Source organism: Atractosteus spatula, chromosome 17, assembly GCF_055471065.1.
Source record: "Atractosteus spatula isolate fAtrSpa1 chromosome 17, fAtrSpa1.hap1, whole genome shotgun sequence".
In the NCBI taxonomy this organism is placed as follows: domain Eukaryota; kingdom Metazoa; phylum Chordata; class Actinopteri; order Semionotiformes; family Lepisosteidae; genus Atractosteus; species Atractosteus spatula.
Window position 1 is genome coordinate 3,639,165 of NC_142722.1, and position 15,616 is coordinate 3,654,780.

General features: G+C 50.5%; 1 protein-coding gene across 1 annotated transcript in view; it reads left to right on the plus strand.

The window, feature by feature from the left end:
* Positions 1 to 13,434, plus strand: part of cabp1a (calcium binding protein 1a) — a 29,477-nt gene extending 16,043 nt beyond the window's left edge. The window contains exons 2-6 of the mRNA XM_088935746.1: positions 9,295 to 9,325; positions 10,649 to 10,792; positions 11,166 to 11,275; positions 11,534 to 11,681; positions 12,750 to 13,434. Coding sequence (XP_088791872.1) covers positions 9,295 to 9,325; positions 10,649 to 10,792; positions 11,166 to 11,275; positions 11,534 to 11,681; positions 12,750 to 12,775 — 459 coding nt within the window. The 3' untranslated portion in view covers positions 12,776 to 13,434. The remainder of the gene's footprint in view (positions 1 to 9,294; positions 9,326 to 10,648; positions 10,793 to 11,165; positions 11,276 to 11,533; positions 11,682 to 12,749) is intronic.
* The last annotated feature ends 2,182 nt before the right edge of the window (positions 13,435 to 15,616 follow it).

Consider the following 15,616-nt stretch of genomic DNA (forward strand, 5'->3'; position numbering starts at 1 on the left):
TGTCCCCCTGACACACAGACTGGGCTCAGCTCGGTCCAGCCCAGATCAAACTGGGCCCACATCTGTGTCAAGGTGCTTGCCAGACTGTCTGCAGCCAGGTTCTCCAGCTCAAAGCTGTGAGGCGTCTCCTGGCGATATATCAGGAATCAGGACAATTTCATCTCCCCACTGTAGGTGCAAACTTTGTTTTGTATTATTAGTTGAAAAGGTACTTACAACAGACTGATGGAAGGTGTAATTGTAGTCAGAATGCTTGTTTAATTATCGGATTATACATTTGTTGATTTTTTTTCAAATGTACTGCACTGATCTTGTGTTCTCTAGTGTAGCGCAGCTCACCGGATGGTGCTGTGAAACTGTCCAAATTGCCCATTCTTACAGCTGTAATGTTGTAGGAAGAAGAAATAAGCCCATTTCAAACTGCACAGGCTGCTGAGCTCACTAATGAAGGCCTTATAAGCCTCTCTCTCCCTGCATGGGGCCAGACATGAGCAGAGCTCCTTCTCCCTCTCTCCCTCTCCTCTCTCCCATCTCCCATTCCCTCTTCCTCAGTGCTCCCTCTCTCTCCCGTCTCCCGTCTCCCATCCTCTGTGTCCCTCTCTCCTCTGTTCTCCCTCCCTCAGCTCCTGCTTAATGTGAGCCTGACAGTCTGAGTCCCTGCTGAGCCACTGTGGAGAGTCGGCACAGTAAACTGTTATGACACTGTGGTGACGAATGGAAAATAACTCGTCTGTCGTGGACGGGCGGAGCTCTCCTGCACAGCTCCCTGTCAGTGGTGAGCCAACTGAAGAGGCCCAGTGGGGCAGGAGAGGAAGACGAAGAGACGGGGTCTTGTGAGCAGGGAGCACTGGGGCACACTGGGGTGGGACAGCCAGGGACTCAGAGCTGTAGTCTCACGTTGCTGTAAAACCAGAATTCAAAAAGAAAATGCTGAAACTGCTCTTAAGCCTTGAGAGAGGAAGGCAGCACCATGCTGCTCTGGGATGGGACCGTGTGGCAGCACTGCGGTCCTGAGAGAGACAGACAGGGCAATTGACAACACACCAAGCCTGCCAAAACCATTCCTTTCTACTCCATCTGTCTGAGAGACATTAATGGGTATTTAAATTGGATTTTACCAACTTAAACAGCTTCTTTATGCTTGAGAGAGAAACACATTATAGTTAGATTTTGCTTTTGCTGAACAAATCCAGATGAACTAGCAGACAGAAAGACGCGTTGTCTGCAAAGGAACAATAGGTTTATTTCATGCTGAAAAGAGAAGAAGGAAAACACAACAATTTCGGCTGTGGAGCCTTCTTCAGGTGTAAGGGTGTGAGGTCCCTCACACTGAAGAAGGCTCCATGGCCGAAACGTTGCATTTTCTTTCTTCTCTTTTCAGCATGGAATAAACCTATTACTTGTTCCTTTACAGCCTTTGAATGCTGACGCAGCTCCCCACCTGAAACATTGTCTGTGTGACACACTGACTGGCAGTTTCTTCCAGTAGTTTGTATTCTATCTTTGGTGCCAATTCTGGTGCAGACTGTGGTGCAGGCTATGGTGCTGGCTCTGGTGTAGGCTCTGGACCAGACTGTGGTGCAGGCTCTGGTGCAGACTCATGGTGTAGATTCTGGTGCAGGCTCTGGTGTAGGCTCTGGACCAGACTGTGGTGCAGGCTCTGGTGCAGACTCATGGTGTAGATTCTGGTGCAGGCTCTGGTGTAGGCTCTGGACCAGACTGTGGTGCAGGCTCTGGTGCAGACTCATGGTGTAGATTCTGGTGCAGGCTCTGGTGTAGGCTCTGGACCAGACTGTGGTGCAGGCTCTGGTGCAGAATCATGGTGTAGATTCTGGTGCAGGCTCTGGTGTAGGCTCTGGTGTAGGCTCTGGTGTAGGCTCTGGTGCAGGCTCTGGTGCAGGCTCTGGTGCAGGCTCTGGTGTAGACTGTGGTGCAGATGGTACAGTCCTCTCTCTAACACTATCTCTGCCCCCTCTCCTGGGCCCCTCCTCGAAGCTGCGCCAGGATGAGAAGCGGAGTTACAGGGCGGTGCAGTCATGTGACGACGCTGTGCCCGGTGGGGTGCCCAGCGCCTACCAGGAGCCTCTAGTGGCGCTGGCGCAGAACTGCGCCTTGATGCACAACCTGCTGGGCCCTGCTTGCATCTTTCTGCGCAAGGGATTCGCCGAGAACAGGCAGCCTGTACGTGAGTCTGTGTGTCCCATTGTACTGACCCCCCCCGTACTGACCCCCCTCACTATACTGTACTGACACCCACTGTACTGACCCCCCTCACTATACTGTACTGACACCCACTGTACTGACCCTCCCTCAGTGTACTGTACTGACCCTCCACTGTACTGACCCTCCCTCACTATACTGTACTGACACCCCACTGTACTGACCCTCCCACACTATACTGTACTGACACCCACTGTACTGACCCCCCCTCAGTGTACTGTACTGACCCTCCCTCACTATACTGTACTGACACCCACTGTACTGACCCTCCCTCACTATACTGTACTGACCCTCCACTGTACTGTGCTGACCCCCCTCACTATACTGTACTGACCCTCCACTGTACTGACCCCCCTCACTATACTGTACTGACCCTCCAACACTATACTGTACTGACCCCCCTCACTATACTGTACTGACCCTCCACTGTACTGTGCTGACCCCCCTCACTATACTGTACTGACCCTCCACTGTACTGACCCCCCTCACTATACTGTACTGACCCTCCAACACTATACTGTACTGACCCCCCTCACTATACTGTACTGACCCTCCCACTGTACTGACCCTCCCTCAGTGTACTGTACTGACACCCGCTGAACTGACCCCCCTCACTATACTGTACTGACCCTCCCACTGTACTGACCCTCCCTCACTATACTGTACTGACCCTCCACTGTACTGACCCCCCTCACTATACTGTACTGACCCTCCACTGTACTGACCCCCCCTCAGTGTACTGTACTGACCCTCCCTCAGTGTACTGTACTGACACCCACTGTACTGACCCCCCTCACTATACTGTATTGACACCCACTGTACTGACCCTCCCTCACTATACTGTACTGACCCTCCACTGTACTGACCCCCCCTCAGTGTACTGTACTGACCCCCCACTGTACTGACCCTCCCACACTATACTGTACTGACCCTCCCTCACTATACTGTACTGACCTCCCACTGTACTGACCCTCCCTCACTATACTGTACTGACCCTCCACTGTACTGACCTCCCACTGTACTGACCCTCCCTCACTATACTGTACTGACCCCCCTCACTATACTGTACTGACCCTCCACTGTACTGACCCTCCCTCAGTGTACTGTACTGAGCCCCTCACTGTAAAGTACTGAGCCCCCACTGTACTGTACTGACCTCCCACTGTACTGACCCCCCTCACTATACTGTACTGACCCTCCACTGTACTGACCCCCCTCACTATACTGTACTGACCCTCCACTGTACTGACCCCCCCTCAGTGTACTGTACTGACACCCACTGTACTGACCCCCCTCACTATACTGTATTGACACCCACTGTACTGACCCTCCCTCACTATACTGTACTGACCCTCCACTGTACTGTACTGAACCCCCTCCCTGTACTGTACTGACCTCCCACTGTACAGACCCTCCTCACTATACTGTACTGACTCTCCCTCAGTGCTTACCGACCCCAATACTGACCACCTCCCTGTACTGTACTGACACCCTCACTGTACTGTACTGTACTGAACCCCCTCCCTGTACTGTACTGACCCCCCACTGTACTGTACTGAATCCCTCACTGTAAAGTACCAGCCCCCCACTGTACTGTACTGACCCTCTCACTGTAAAGTACTGAGCCTCTCACTGTAAAGTACTGACCCCCCACTGTACTGTAGTGAGCCCCTCACTATACTGTACTGACCCCCAACAGTACTGTAGTATCCAACACCGCACTGCAGTCCCAGCCATGTGTAAGTTTTGGGGTGGCCCCTGTGCTGCGCCCCTCTAGAGCAGGGGAGGTTCCATGCCGGACACCGGGCACTGAGCCAGGGAGAGGGAGAGGGACCCCGTGACCCCGTGACCCTGTGACCCCATGGTTTGCTGGGGCAGAGCTCAGTGCCTTCTGCTTGGCAGGTCCCACACAACAACTGCTGGACATGTTACAGTCTGTCTCCTCTTGTCCAGGGCGCTGGGACTATCCTGAGCCCGAAAGGCCTTCCTCAAGAAACTCCTGATTCTGGTGTTAATGATGATGATGATGGCAAAAAAGAACATCTCTGTTCGTGTCCGAGCCCAGCTGGTGCAGAAGGGTCGGCCACAGGTGTAAATGCAGCTGGCGGTTCTGGTCGGGTTGTGTTGCACAGAATGCTGTACATTACTGGACGAGTGCAGCTCTGTCCCAGGAGGCACTGCAGGACTGCTACAAGAACCGAAGAGATTCCTACTGCACTTTCAGAAGCCGTCGTGCAGGGATTGTGGAGCGTCTGAGCGGTGGTGGCTGCTACTGTGTCATGAAGGATATTTTGGACAACATCCCCTGCAGGCCCGCCAGGTGCTGGCAGAAAGGCCAGGCTCTTGCAGCATTGTGCAGCCAGCAGGGGGCGCAGCGGCTGCTCTGTGGGACGGGGGTCACTGCGCTGCCCCCGCTGGCCCCTCGCCTCGCTGCCCCAGAGACAAGGCGGTGAATGAGGGAGCTGCGATGGGACACACAGCAGGCTCGGCCCTGCTCCCAGTGCGGGTCAGGCGCGCTGGGGGTTGTCACGACACTGTAGTGACATGCTAATAGTTTGGTAATAGCACAGCAATGGCATTGTAACTACACTGTTGCTGTACTTCAGTGTGGCAGGAGGAATAACAGTGTAATTGTGTAGTAATTGCCCGGTAATGTCAACACTAGTGTTAAGGCACAGTAACAGGCACATCAGCCTGCAGCAGTGCTGTGATAGGCACTGCAGAGTCCTGGTGAGTCCTGGCATTCCAGGGCTCCTCTGAGGGCCCTTAACATCAGGGCCATCATGCTGCAGAAGTAGCTTCTTCTTTGTGTGTGTCCGGATGCTGCCTAGCCAATCAGACTGCTTGACCCAGCTGTGACCTTGGGAGCTGTCAGTCACGTGCTCGCTGCCCTGGATTGTGCTGCGGTGTGACATCATTGCAAAGCTGCTGTGTGATTGGTTGATTTGCTTGTTACTAGTGGTGCATGAAGGGCTTGATTGGCTGCCTGTGAGTCAGGAAGGGGGGGGGCCAGCTCTGTCACTCCCACCCCAGTGACCAGACGCCAGCTCTCCCCTGCGTCCAGCTCACTGCTTTCCACAGGAGGTCCTGTCCTTCTTTGGAACAAATCAAACGTACTACTTCTCAGAAGAAAAATCTAGCACTTTCCATAGACTCCCCATACAATGAGTGCTGCTTTTTTCATGCTGTAGTTAAACAGATACAGAGAGTCCGCTAAGAGGGAGCTGTGATATGCAGTGACAGTGAGCAAGCAGTCGTGTGCAGTGGGCACGTGGAAAGTAGGGTGATTTGAGACAAGAATCCTGAAACCCCACCTGGAATCTGAGCCAACAACCTTCCGGGATCATACCACACTGCTCTCGCTTGGGTCAGATTTAAACTGACCTCCTCAATGTGCTGTCCGTTACTATCCATTATTGCCCGTTACTGCCCATTACTGTCCATTACTGCCCGTTACTGTTCATTACTGCCCGTTACTGCCCATTACTGCCCGTTACTGTCCATTACTGCCTGTTACTGTCCATTACTGCCCGTTACTGTTCATTACTGTTCATTACTGCCCATTACTGCCCATTACTGCCCGTTACTGCCTGTTACTGAACATTTCTGCCTGTTACTGTCCATTACTGCCCGTTACTGCCTGTTACTGAACATTACTGCCTGTTACTGCCCATTACTGCCCGTTACTGTTCCTTACTGTCCGTTACTGTTCCTTACTGCCCGTTACTGTCCATTACTGTCCGTTACTGTCCGTTACTGTTCATTACTGCCTGTTACTGTTCATTTCTGCCTGTTACTGTCCGTTACTGCCCGTTACTGCCTGTTACTGTCCATTACTGTCCATTTCTGCCTGTTACTGTTCCTTACTGCCCATTACTGCCCGTTACTGTCCATTACTGTCCATTACTGCCTGTTACTGTTCCTTACTGTCCATTACTGCCTGTTACTGTTCATTACTGCCCATTACTGTCCATTACCACCCGTTACTGTTCATTACTGCCTGTTACTGTCCATTACTGTCCATTACCACCCGTTACTGTCCATTACTGCCCGTTACTGTCCATTACTGCCCGTTACTGTTCATTACTGCCTGTTACTGCCCATTACTGCCCGTTACTGCCTGTTACTGAACATTTCTGCCTGTTACTGTCCATTACTGTCCTTTACTGTTCCTTACTGCCCGTTACTGTCCGTTACTGTCCGTTACTGTCCATTACTGTTCATTACTGCCCGTTACTGCCCATTACTGCCCATTACTGCCCGTTACTGCCCGTTACTGTCCGTTACTGCCCGTTACTGCGCGTTACTGTCCATTACTGCCTGTTACTGTTCCTTACTGCCCATTACTGCCCGTTACTGTCCATTACTGTCCATTACTCCCTGTTACTGTTCCTTACTGTCCATTACTGCCCGTTACTGTCCATTACTGTCCATTACTGCCTGTTACTGTTCCTTACTGCCCATTACTGCCCGTTATTGTTCATTACTGCCCGTTATTGCCCGTTATTGCCTGTTACTGCCCATTACTGCTCATTACTGTTCATTACTGCCCGTTACTGCCTGTAACTGCTCATTACTGCTCGTTACTGCCCGTTACTGCTCGTTACTGCCCATTACTGTTCATTACTGCCCATTATTGCCTGTTACTGTGTGTTACTGATTGTTACTACCCATTACTGCTCTTTACTCCCTATTGCTGCCTGTTACTGCTCATTACTGCCTGTTACTGTTCATTACTACCCATTAGGTACCCATTACTACCCATTACCCCCTGAACTACTGTTCATTACTGCCTGTTATTGCCCATTACTGCTCATTACTGCCCATTACTGCCTGTTACTGTTCATTACTGCCTGTTACTGCCTGTTACTGCCCATTACAGCCCATTACTGCCCATTACTGCTCATTACTGTTCATTACTACCCGTTACTGCGCATTACTGCCCGTTACTGCTTGTTACTGTTCATTACTGCCCGTTATTGTTCATTACTGCCTGTTACTGCCTGTTACTGCCCGTTATTGTTCATTACTGCCTGTTACTGCCTGTTACTGCCCGTTACTGCCTGTTACTGCCCGTTACTGTTCATTACTGCCCATTATTGCCTGTTACTGTGTGTTACTGATTGTTACTACCCATTACTGCCCTTTACTCCCTATTGCTGCCTGTTACTGTTCATTACTGCCTGTTATTGCCAATTAATGTTCATTACTGCTCATTACTGCCCATTACTGCCTGTTACTGTTCATTACTGCTCGTTACTGCTCGTTACTGCTCATTACTGCTCATTACTGCCCATTACTGCTCATTACTGTTCATTACGACCCGTTACTGCCTGGTACTGCTAATTACTGCCTATTACTGCTCATTACTGTTCATTACTGCCTGTTACTGTGCATTACTGCCTGTTATTGCCTGTTACTGTGTGTTACTGATTGTTACTACCCATTACTGCCCTTTACTCCCTATTGCTGCCCTTTACTCCCTATTACTGCCCGTTACTGCCCGTTACTGCCCATTACTGCCCATCACTGTTCATTACTACCCGTTACTGCCCATTACTGCCTGTTACTGTTCATTACTGCCCATTATTGCCTGTTACTGTGTGTTACTGATTGTTACTACCCGTTACTGCCCTTTACTCCCTATTGCTGCCCATTACTGCTTGTTACTGCCTGTTTTTCTCCAATATACAAAGGCTTCTAGCCAGCATATGGAAAGAATAACATGTTTGGTTTGCATCTAAGAGCCTGTTTGTTACATGACATGGCTTAAGTACTGCACACAATTAACATATCAGTTCTATACTGTATGTATAGACATTTATTATAAATGTTAAGTGCACTAACTAAATTGGCCATGTGTCTATTACAAATGTAATGTTAAACTAGCACTGTCACTGAATTCATGTTTATCTATATTCAATTATTTTAATCCTTTATCTCCTTGGGAACTTAATTTTGCCGCAACAGAAAAGAGACATCTCTGTAGAAGTTGTTCAATTCAGTGCTGGCAATTTCTGATAGTATTTAATTTGCACTATTTTCAGTCATCATGACTGTACTGTTGGTTTTGAAATGTTCAAGATGGGTTTGTAATGTGTTTAAGTCCACCACAGATTAATGTGTTTTGTTACTACATTGTGTGGAAATATAAAATTGGAAGCAGCATTAAATCTCACTCTTTTGCCTCAGGCCCTGTGCAGCACACAGAGCTGCAGCTGTGAGCTCTGGTGTGTTAGTGGTGGGCCCTCGTTGTGCCTGGTGTTTTTTTATAGTCAGAGTCTGGTGTTTGAACCACATGAGCAGCACTGATGTCCTTAAGCAGATCAGGACACAGCGGGGCCTATGCTGTCCTGTGGGCTCCAGCTCCCCCAGTCGCCCTCCGCTCCACCCGTCTCTCCATGTGGGGAACCTCGCAGCGTCCCTGATGCACACAGTGTTGGAGGCAGTGACTGAGGCAGAGTGTTGGAGGCAGTGACTGAGGCAGAGGGGTAGAGACAGTGACTGAGGCAGTGTGATGGAGGTATTGAATGAGACAGTGACTGAGGCAGAGTGTTGGAGGTAGTGACTGAGGCAGAGGTGTAGAGGCAGTGACTAAGGCAGTGTGGTGAAGGTATTGAATGAGACAGTGACTGAGGCAGAGGGGTAGAGGCAGTGACTGAGGAAGAGTGTTGGAGGCAGTGACTGAGGTAGAGGCAGTGACTGAGGTAGTGTGATGATGTATTGAATGAGACAGTGACTGAGGCAGAGTGTTGGAGGTAGTGACTGAGGCAGAGGGGTAGAGGCAGTGACTGAGGCAGAGTGTTGGAGGTAGTGACTGAGGCAGTGTGATGGAGGTATTGAATGAGACAGTGACTGAGGCAGAGTGGTGGAGGCAGTGATTGAGGCAGAGTGGTGGAGGTAGTGAATGAGGTAGTGACTGAGGCAGAGGGGTAGAGGTAGTGACTGATGCAGAGTGTTGGAGGTAGTGAATGAGGCAGAGTGATGGAGGTAGGCAGGTCCCAGAGGGGTGGCCAGGCAGACAGGTTGCTATGATGAGGCCTTGTGTCTTTACTCTGTTGTCTTTCTCCACAGGATAGAGAGCTGAGGCCAGAGGAGATAGATGGTGAGTCTGCGTGTTTGCCTCTCTCTCCCTGTCTGTGTGTCTCACTGTCTGTGTGCCTCTCTCAATTCAATTCAATTTTTCAATTTAAGGTGCTTTATTGGCATGACCAATGAGTAAAATCAATGTTGCCAAAGCAAAACAAATACAGTTAACATAAAACAAAAATCTAAAGATATTTACAATAAAGACACAATCATAAGATATTTACATATAAATATATGGAGCATTATTGAGAGACAGACTCACTGTTCCTCAGGCTGTGACAGGAGATCACATACTGGGCTGCCAGTTCAACTGAATTCCCTCCTCCTCCCTCTCCCAGTAGGCCTTAGAGTTGTTATGATTCTGGCAGGTGTGGGAATTCTGGGATTGGATGTGTACATTTAGGGAAGAATGTTTCTCTAGTCCCAGAGTATCTGTCACAGTGCAGTAGGAAGTGCACCTCTGTCTCTATTTTTCCCCACTGGCAGTGGGAGCGCAGCCTGTCCTCTCTGGACACCCAGGTCTGCCTGTGTCGCCCAGTTTCTATGGCCAGGCTGTGGCCACTGAGCCTGTACTTCGTCAGGGTCTGTTTCTTTTTGCTGTTTCTTATCTTGGTCAAATATTCAGCTAGTGTGTATTGTCTGTTTAGGTTCTGTAGCATTCCAGTTTATGTTGTGTTTGTGTGTGTGTGTTCCAGTGTGTGAGATATTGCTGTTTGATCTGTGCTGTGATGTGGTGGAGTCTGAGTTGTGGTGCTGTAGCAGTGCTGTCCTGATGCTGGTTAGTGTTGGTGTGGCTCGGGTCAGTGAGCCTCAGGACCAGCTGGCTCAGGGGGCTCTGTTTTGGGCTCAGCTCTTGGCTCAGCAGGGCTTTGTAGTAGGAATTTTAGTCGCTGTTTTTTAGGTGTAGCCAATACTTTAATACTCTTTTCTGTATGTTTATCAGTAGTGGGTACTGGCCTAATTCGGCCCTGCACCTGTTGTTAGGTGTTTTCCTCTGCACACGGAGGATGTTTCTACAGATCTCCATTTGCAGAGTTTCTGTGGGGTGTTTGTCCCATTGAGTGTACTCCTGGTCTGTGAGGGGACCCCACACTTCACTGCCATATAGGGCAATGGGTTGGATTACACTTTGAAATATTTGGAGCCAGATTCTTGTTGGTGGGTTGATGTTGAAGAGCCTCCTTCTTATTGTGTAGAAAGCCCTGAGTGCCTTCTCCCTCAGTGCCTTCACTGCCAGGTCAAAACTCCCAGATGAACTGATGGTGAGACCGAGATATGTGTAGCTGGATGTCTGTCTCTGTCTCTCTGTCTCACACCCAGCCTCTCTATGTGTCTGCAGAGCTGAAAGAGGCCTTCAAGGAGTTTGATAAGGACCGAGATGGCTTCATCAGCTGTAAGGACCTGGGCAACTGCATGCGGACGATGGGCTACATGCCCACCGAGATGGAGCTGATCGAGCTAAGCCAGCAGATCAACATGAACTGTGAGTCACACCCAGCACCTGTGCTCCTGTCCCCTGTCTGTCTGATCCCCGGTCTGTCCCCGAGTCTGCTCCCCTCGTACCCCAGTCTCCCAGTCTTTCCCAGTATGTCCCCAGTCTGTCAGTCTGTCCCCCTGTCCCTTAGTCTGTCCCCCCAGTCTTTCTCCCTGTCTGTCCCCCAGTCTTTCCCAGTATGTCTCCAGTCTGTCAGTGTGTCCCCCAGTCTGTTCCATCAATTTCCCAGTCTGTCTCCCAGTCTTTCTCAGTATGTCCCCAGTCTGTCAGTGTTTCCCCCCAGTCAGTCCACCCAGTCTGTCAGTGTGTCTCCCCAGTCCGGCTCCAGGGCTGTGTCCCTGACTCTCTTTCTGTCCGGCAGTGGGGGGCCATGTGGACTTTGAGGACTTTGTGGAGCTGATGGGTCCCAAGCTGCTGGCGGAGACGGCAGACATGATCGGAGTGAAGGAGCTGAGAGATGCCTTCAGAGAGGTGAGAGAGGTGGAGGGACAGGAGATGGAGGAGGAGACAGATGGAGAGGAGAGGAAGAGGGATGAAGAAGGAGCCAGCATTTCATTTGTATCCGTGCTTTCATTTCTCACAGATTTGTGGAGCTATCACTCATCTCCCTTCCCTCTCCTCTCCCCTGACTGTCTCTCCTGTCTCCTATCCCTCTCTCCTCTCCTCTCTCCTCTCCCCTGTCGCTCTCTGCTCTCTCCTGACTGTCTCTCCTCTCTCTGTTCCTCCCAGTTTGACACGAATGGCGATGGGGAGATCAGCACAGCGGAGCTCAGGGAGGCCATGAAGAAGCTGCTGGGGCAGCAGGTGGGACACCGAGACCTGGAGGAGATCCTGAGGGACATCGACCTGAATGGAGACGGACATGTGGACTTCGAGGGTGAGGGTCCTGGGGGCTCCCCAGAGAGACAGGGAGGGACTGGGGGCTCCCCAGAGAGACAATGAGGGACTGGGGGCTCCCCAGAGAGACAATGAGGGACTGGGGGCTCCCCAGAGAGATGGTGAGAGACTGGGGGCTCCCAGAGAGACAGTGAGGGACTGGGGGCAACCCAGAAAGACAGTGAGGGGCTGGGGGCAACCCAGAGAGAGGGACGATGCTCAGGTTATCTGCTGCCCAGGGGATCAGAGCGCCTCTCCGAGGGAGGAGAGAGAGTCAGATACGGATAACGTGATAGTTTCCTGCACTGATTTGCTCCCTCTCTTTTCCACTAATCTCATTCTTTTGGGAATTCTGGGATTAGATTCTTTATTTTACAGAAGAATGTTGATCTAATCCCGGAGTATTTCTCACAATGCAGCAGGAACTGCATCTCTGTCTCTGCTTCTCCCCGCTGGCAGTGGGAGCACAGCCTGTCTTCTCTGGACAGCCAGGTCTGCCTGTGTCCAGTTTCTATGTCCAGTCTGTGGTCACTCTGGGGGCAGAGCAGTGGCACTGTCGCTAAGGATCTGCACCTGTAGCTCGAAGGTTGCTGGTTCAAATCCTGCGGCGGCAGAGAAACCTACTCCGTTGGGCCCCTGAGCAAGGCCCTTCACCCCAACTTCTCCAGGGGCGCTGTACAATGGCTGACCCTGCGCTCTGACCCCAAGCTTCTCTCCCTGTCTGTGTGTCTGTGTCTCATGGAGAGCAAGCTGGGATATGTGATAAGACTAATTCCTAATTATTGTATATGGCCAATAAAGTGATTTTATCTTATCTTACTCTGCCTGTGCTCTCTGGACAGCCAGGTCTGCCTGTGTCCAGTTTCTATGGCCAGGCTGTGCTTACTAAGCCTGTTATTTGTCAGGGTCTGTTTCTCTTTACTGTCTCTCACCCTGGTCAGGTATTCTGCTAGTGTGTGTTGTCTGTTTAGGGCTTGTGTGCAAGGTAGCGTCTGGTGCTGTAACTGGGTTGACCCAAACAGCCTTGTGATTCATCTGCCCTCTCACTGTCCCTCCCTGCTCTCTGCAGAGTTCGTCAGGATGATGTCGCGCTGAGGACGGGAGGTGTGGCGTCTCTGTGGATTTTCACTGGAGGAGAGCAGCTATCCCCACCCTGTCCCTGAGTGAGAGGGGAGAGAAGAGATGGGGAAAGGGAACAAGAGGGAGAGGAAAGAGAAAGGGAAGAGGAAAGAGAGGAGACCGACTGAGCCATCAGCCCTGAGAGAACTGGAAACGTTTGAAGTACCTCTGACCTCTGACCTGGAGAGACACTAATCACTATGACCTCTATATTCCTTTCACTGCCACCTTGATAGGACTGTCTGAGCCGAACACTGAACCACAGTGACCAGCTGACACCCTGACTGATCTGCGCACCGACCGCCAGACAGAGACGTCGTCAGACAGATGGACATTCTCAGCACTTTCTCACCCCTGCCCTCCCCGTTTCATATCCTGGCTGGGGGCGGGGACCCCCCACCCTGTGTCTGCCGTGTTTTTCTGCGTGTCTGTGTGCCTGTGCACGAGGCTCCGTGTGCAGCTGTGCGTGTGCCGTGGCGTGAGTGTGCAGGCGTGTTTCCAAGCCTCTCTGTTGTCTCTGTGTGTGCGTCTGTCCTCATCCCTGTGGCTGCATGCATGCCAAAAACACACAACCAAATGAATGAAGAGGCTTGTTCTTATTCAAGAGGAAATGATTAATAAATAATGCAAGTGAGGATCTGAGTGCTTCTGGTCGCTCTCTCCCTCGACTGGGACGGCATGGCCCGTCGCTGCCTGGGGATGGGGGCTGCTGTGTGGGTTCTGGGGATTAATTAGCATATCGATCGGTTTATTGATCTTGGCACAGCTCCGTACCGGAGAAGCGGTCGATTAAGAGGTGCTCCGCAGTCTGGAGAGACACAGCCTCCTGTTCTCAGGAGAGGTGTTCTCTGGTGTCTCCCGTCAGTGACTGACAGGACTAATCCTGCCACCTGGTGGCCAAAACCGAGCACAGTATTCCACAATGAAATGTTCCTCACACATGGAGACCACCCTACTGCTTGTGTGACACATCCCAGCATCCCTTCAGCCTGTTATCAACTGCTGTTCACAAGGGAGCAAAGATTTGAAGTCATAGCGCATTGAGAAGTCTAGGTGTGATGTACTGAGTTTCGTTATGGTATTCTACAGATTTGTATAAAGAAAAAAATGTTTTACATTTGTATCAGATTACAAAAAGGGCCCAGAATAACTCCAGCATCTAGATCAGGTGAAGGAGAAGTTATTTTTTCCCTCTGAGGGTCTTTTCAATGTCGTATGATGACGTCTGCTGAGGACTGACAGGCCAGGTTGCCATGGAGATGAGCCATCCCTCTCCCTCCCGCACGGCGCTCTCCTGCTCTCTGGTGGCGGACCTTGTAATTACAAAAAGGAATTACACCTGAAGAAGGCTTCACAGCCGAAACGTTGTGTTTTCTCTCTTCTCTTTTCAGCGTGGAATAAACCTATTACTTGTTCCTTTGCAGCCTACGCATGCTAACGCAGCTCCCCACCTGAACTACTTGTAATTGCAGGTTCATCAGACTCCCTGCGGCTGCCGCAGGCAGCTGGGAGTGAGTGTGTGAGAACATACGAGCCGAGACAAACAAGAGGAGGGCATCTGACTCCTGTTTCACTGGTTATTCTGGAGACATTCCTGGGGGTGACTGTCAGCCTGTCAGTGTGGGACACTCCCTTCAGACTAAAGAGGCTCAGTTCCTCCAGCCTGTCGGTGTGGGACACTTTCTCCAGACTAAAGAGACTCAGTTCCTCCAGCCTGTCAGTGTGGGACACTTTCTCCAGACTAAAGAGACTCAGTTCCTTCAGCCTGTCAGTGTGGGACACTCCCTTCAGACTAAAGAGACTCAGTTTCTTCAGCCTGTCAGTGTGGGACACTCCCTCCAGACTAAAGAAACTCAGTGAGCATTTAGAATTTAGAATTGTGCTTTTCCTTTTTTTAGGATATACTTCAGATATTAGGATGACATTGAATTATCCCTGTTGTGTTATTTCCTGGTTACAAACTTCCGGCTCAAGCCACTGAGCATCTGGTGTCGCCATGGAAACTCTCCAGCACCCATTCATTCGCCTAATCTCCCACAATGCATTGCTGCCACGCTGCGCTGGACCAATCTGATTGGATAGGCCTAGGGCGTACCATTTTTACACCGAAGAGGTAGGTTATGAGCTCTAGTTACTTTTACAAATTGACATTCAGTGAAGAGCTCTCCAATTATGATCGATGTTTATCGCTATATAATTTTTAAACATAACATACTTAACTTTCTCCTCATATGGAGGGAAATGAACTATTTAAATATATGAAAAGGTAAATGATTCTTCCTCTGTTTAAGAATTACATAGCAGAGTCTGCCGAGATGGCATCTAGCCAGATTAAACCATTTTAACATAGGGGAGATTTGGATACATGCCATTTTCACAATTTAGCGCACACAACGTGGACATACATAAAAAGTATTTATCCTCGTTTTATTTGAGAATCTAAACGTCTGAGTTGCTGGTGTCGTATAAAAGAGAGGAAAGACCAGGCAGAATCAGTTGCGCGGGAACGGGCGCTCCCCGCTGCGAGTACATGCGCCTGCCTTCCGCATTCTGTCAGCCGAACGGCCTGTGGCTCTACCAAACCAGCAGCCCCGCCCCCTCGCTCTCCCATTGGCCCCCATTCGCCATCACATTAACATAACGGCCTGAAATTCGAAGCTTCGGGGGTCCACGGTCAACTGCTGCCACGCTCTGATTGGCCACCGTGGAGCACGTCTGCGTTAAAAATCACTCGCTCATGAATATTAAAAAGACGTGTTGCTCTAATCCCTCACCATTGGCTGCTGGACTGCCTGTCTACTCTCCGACTCACAGGCA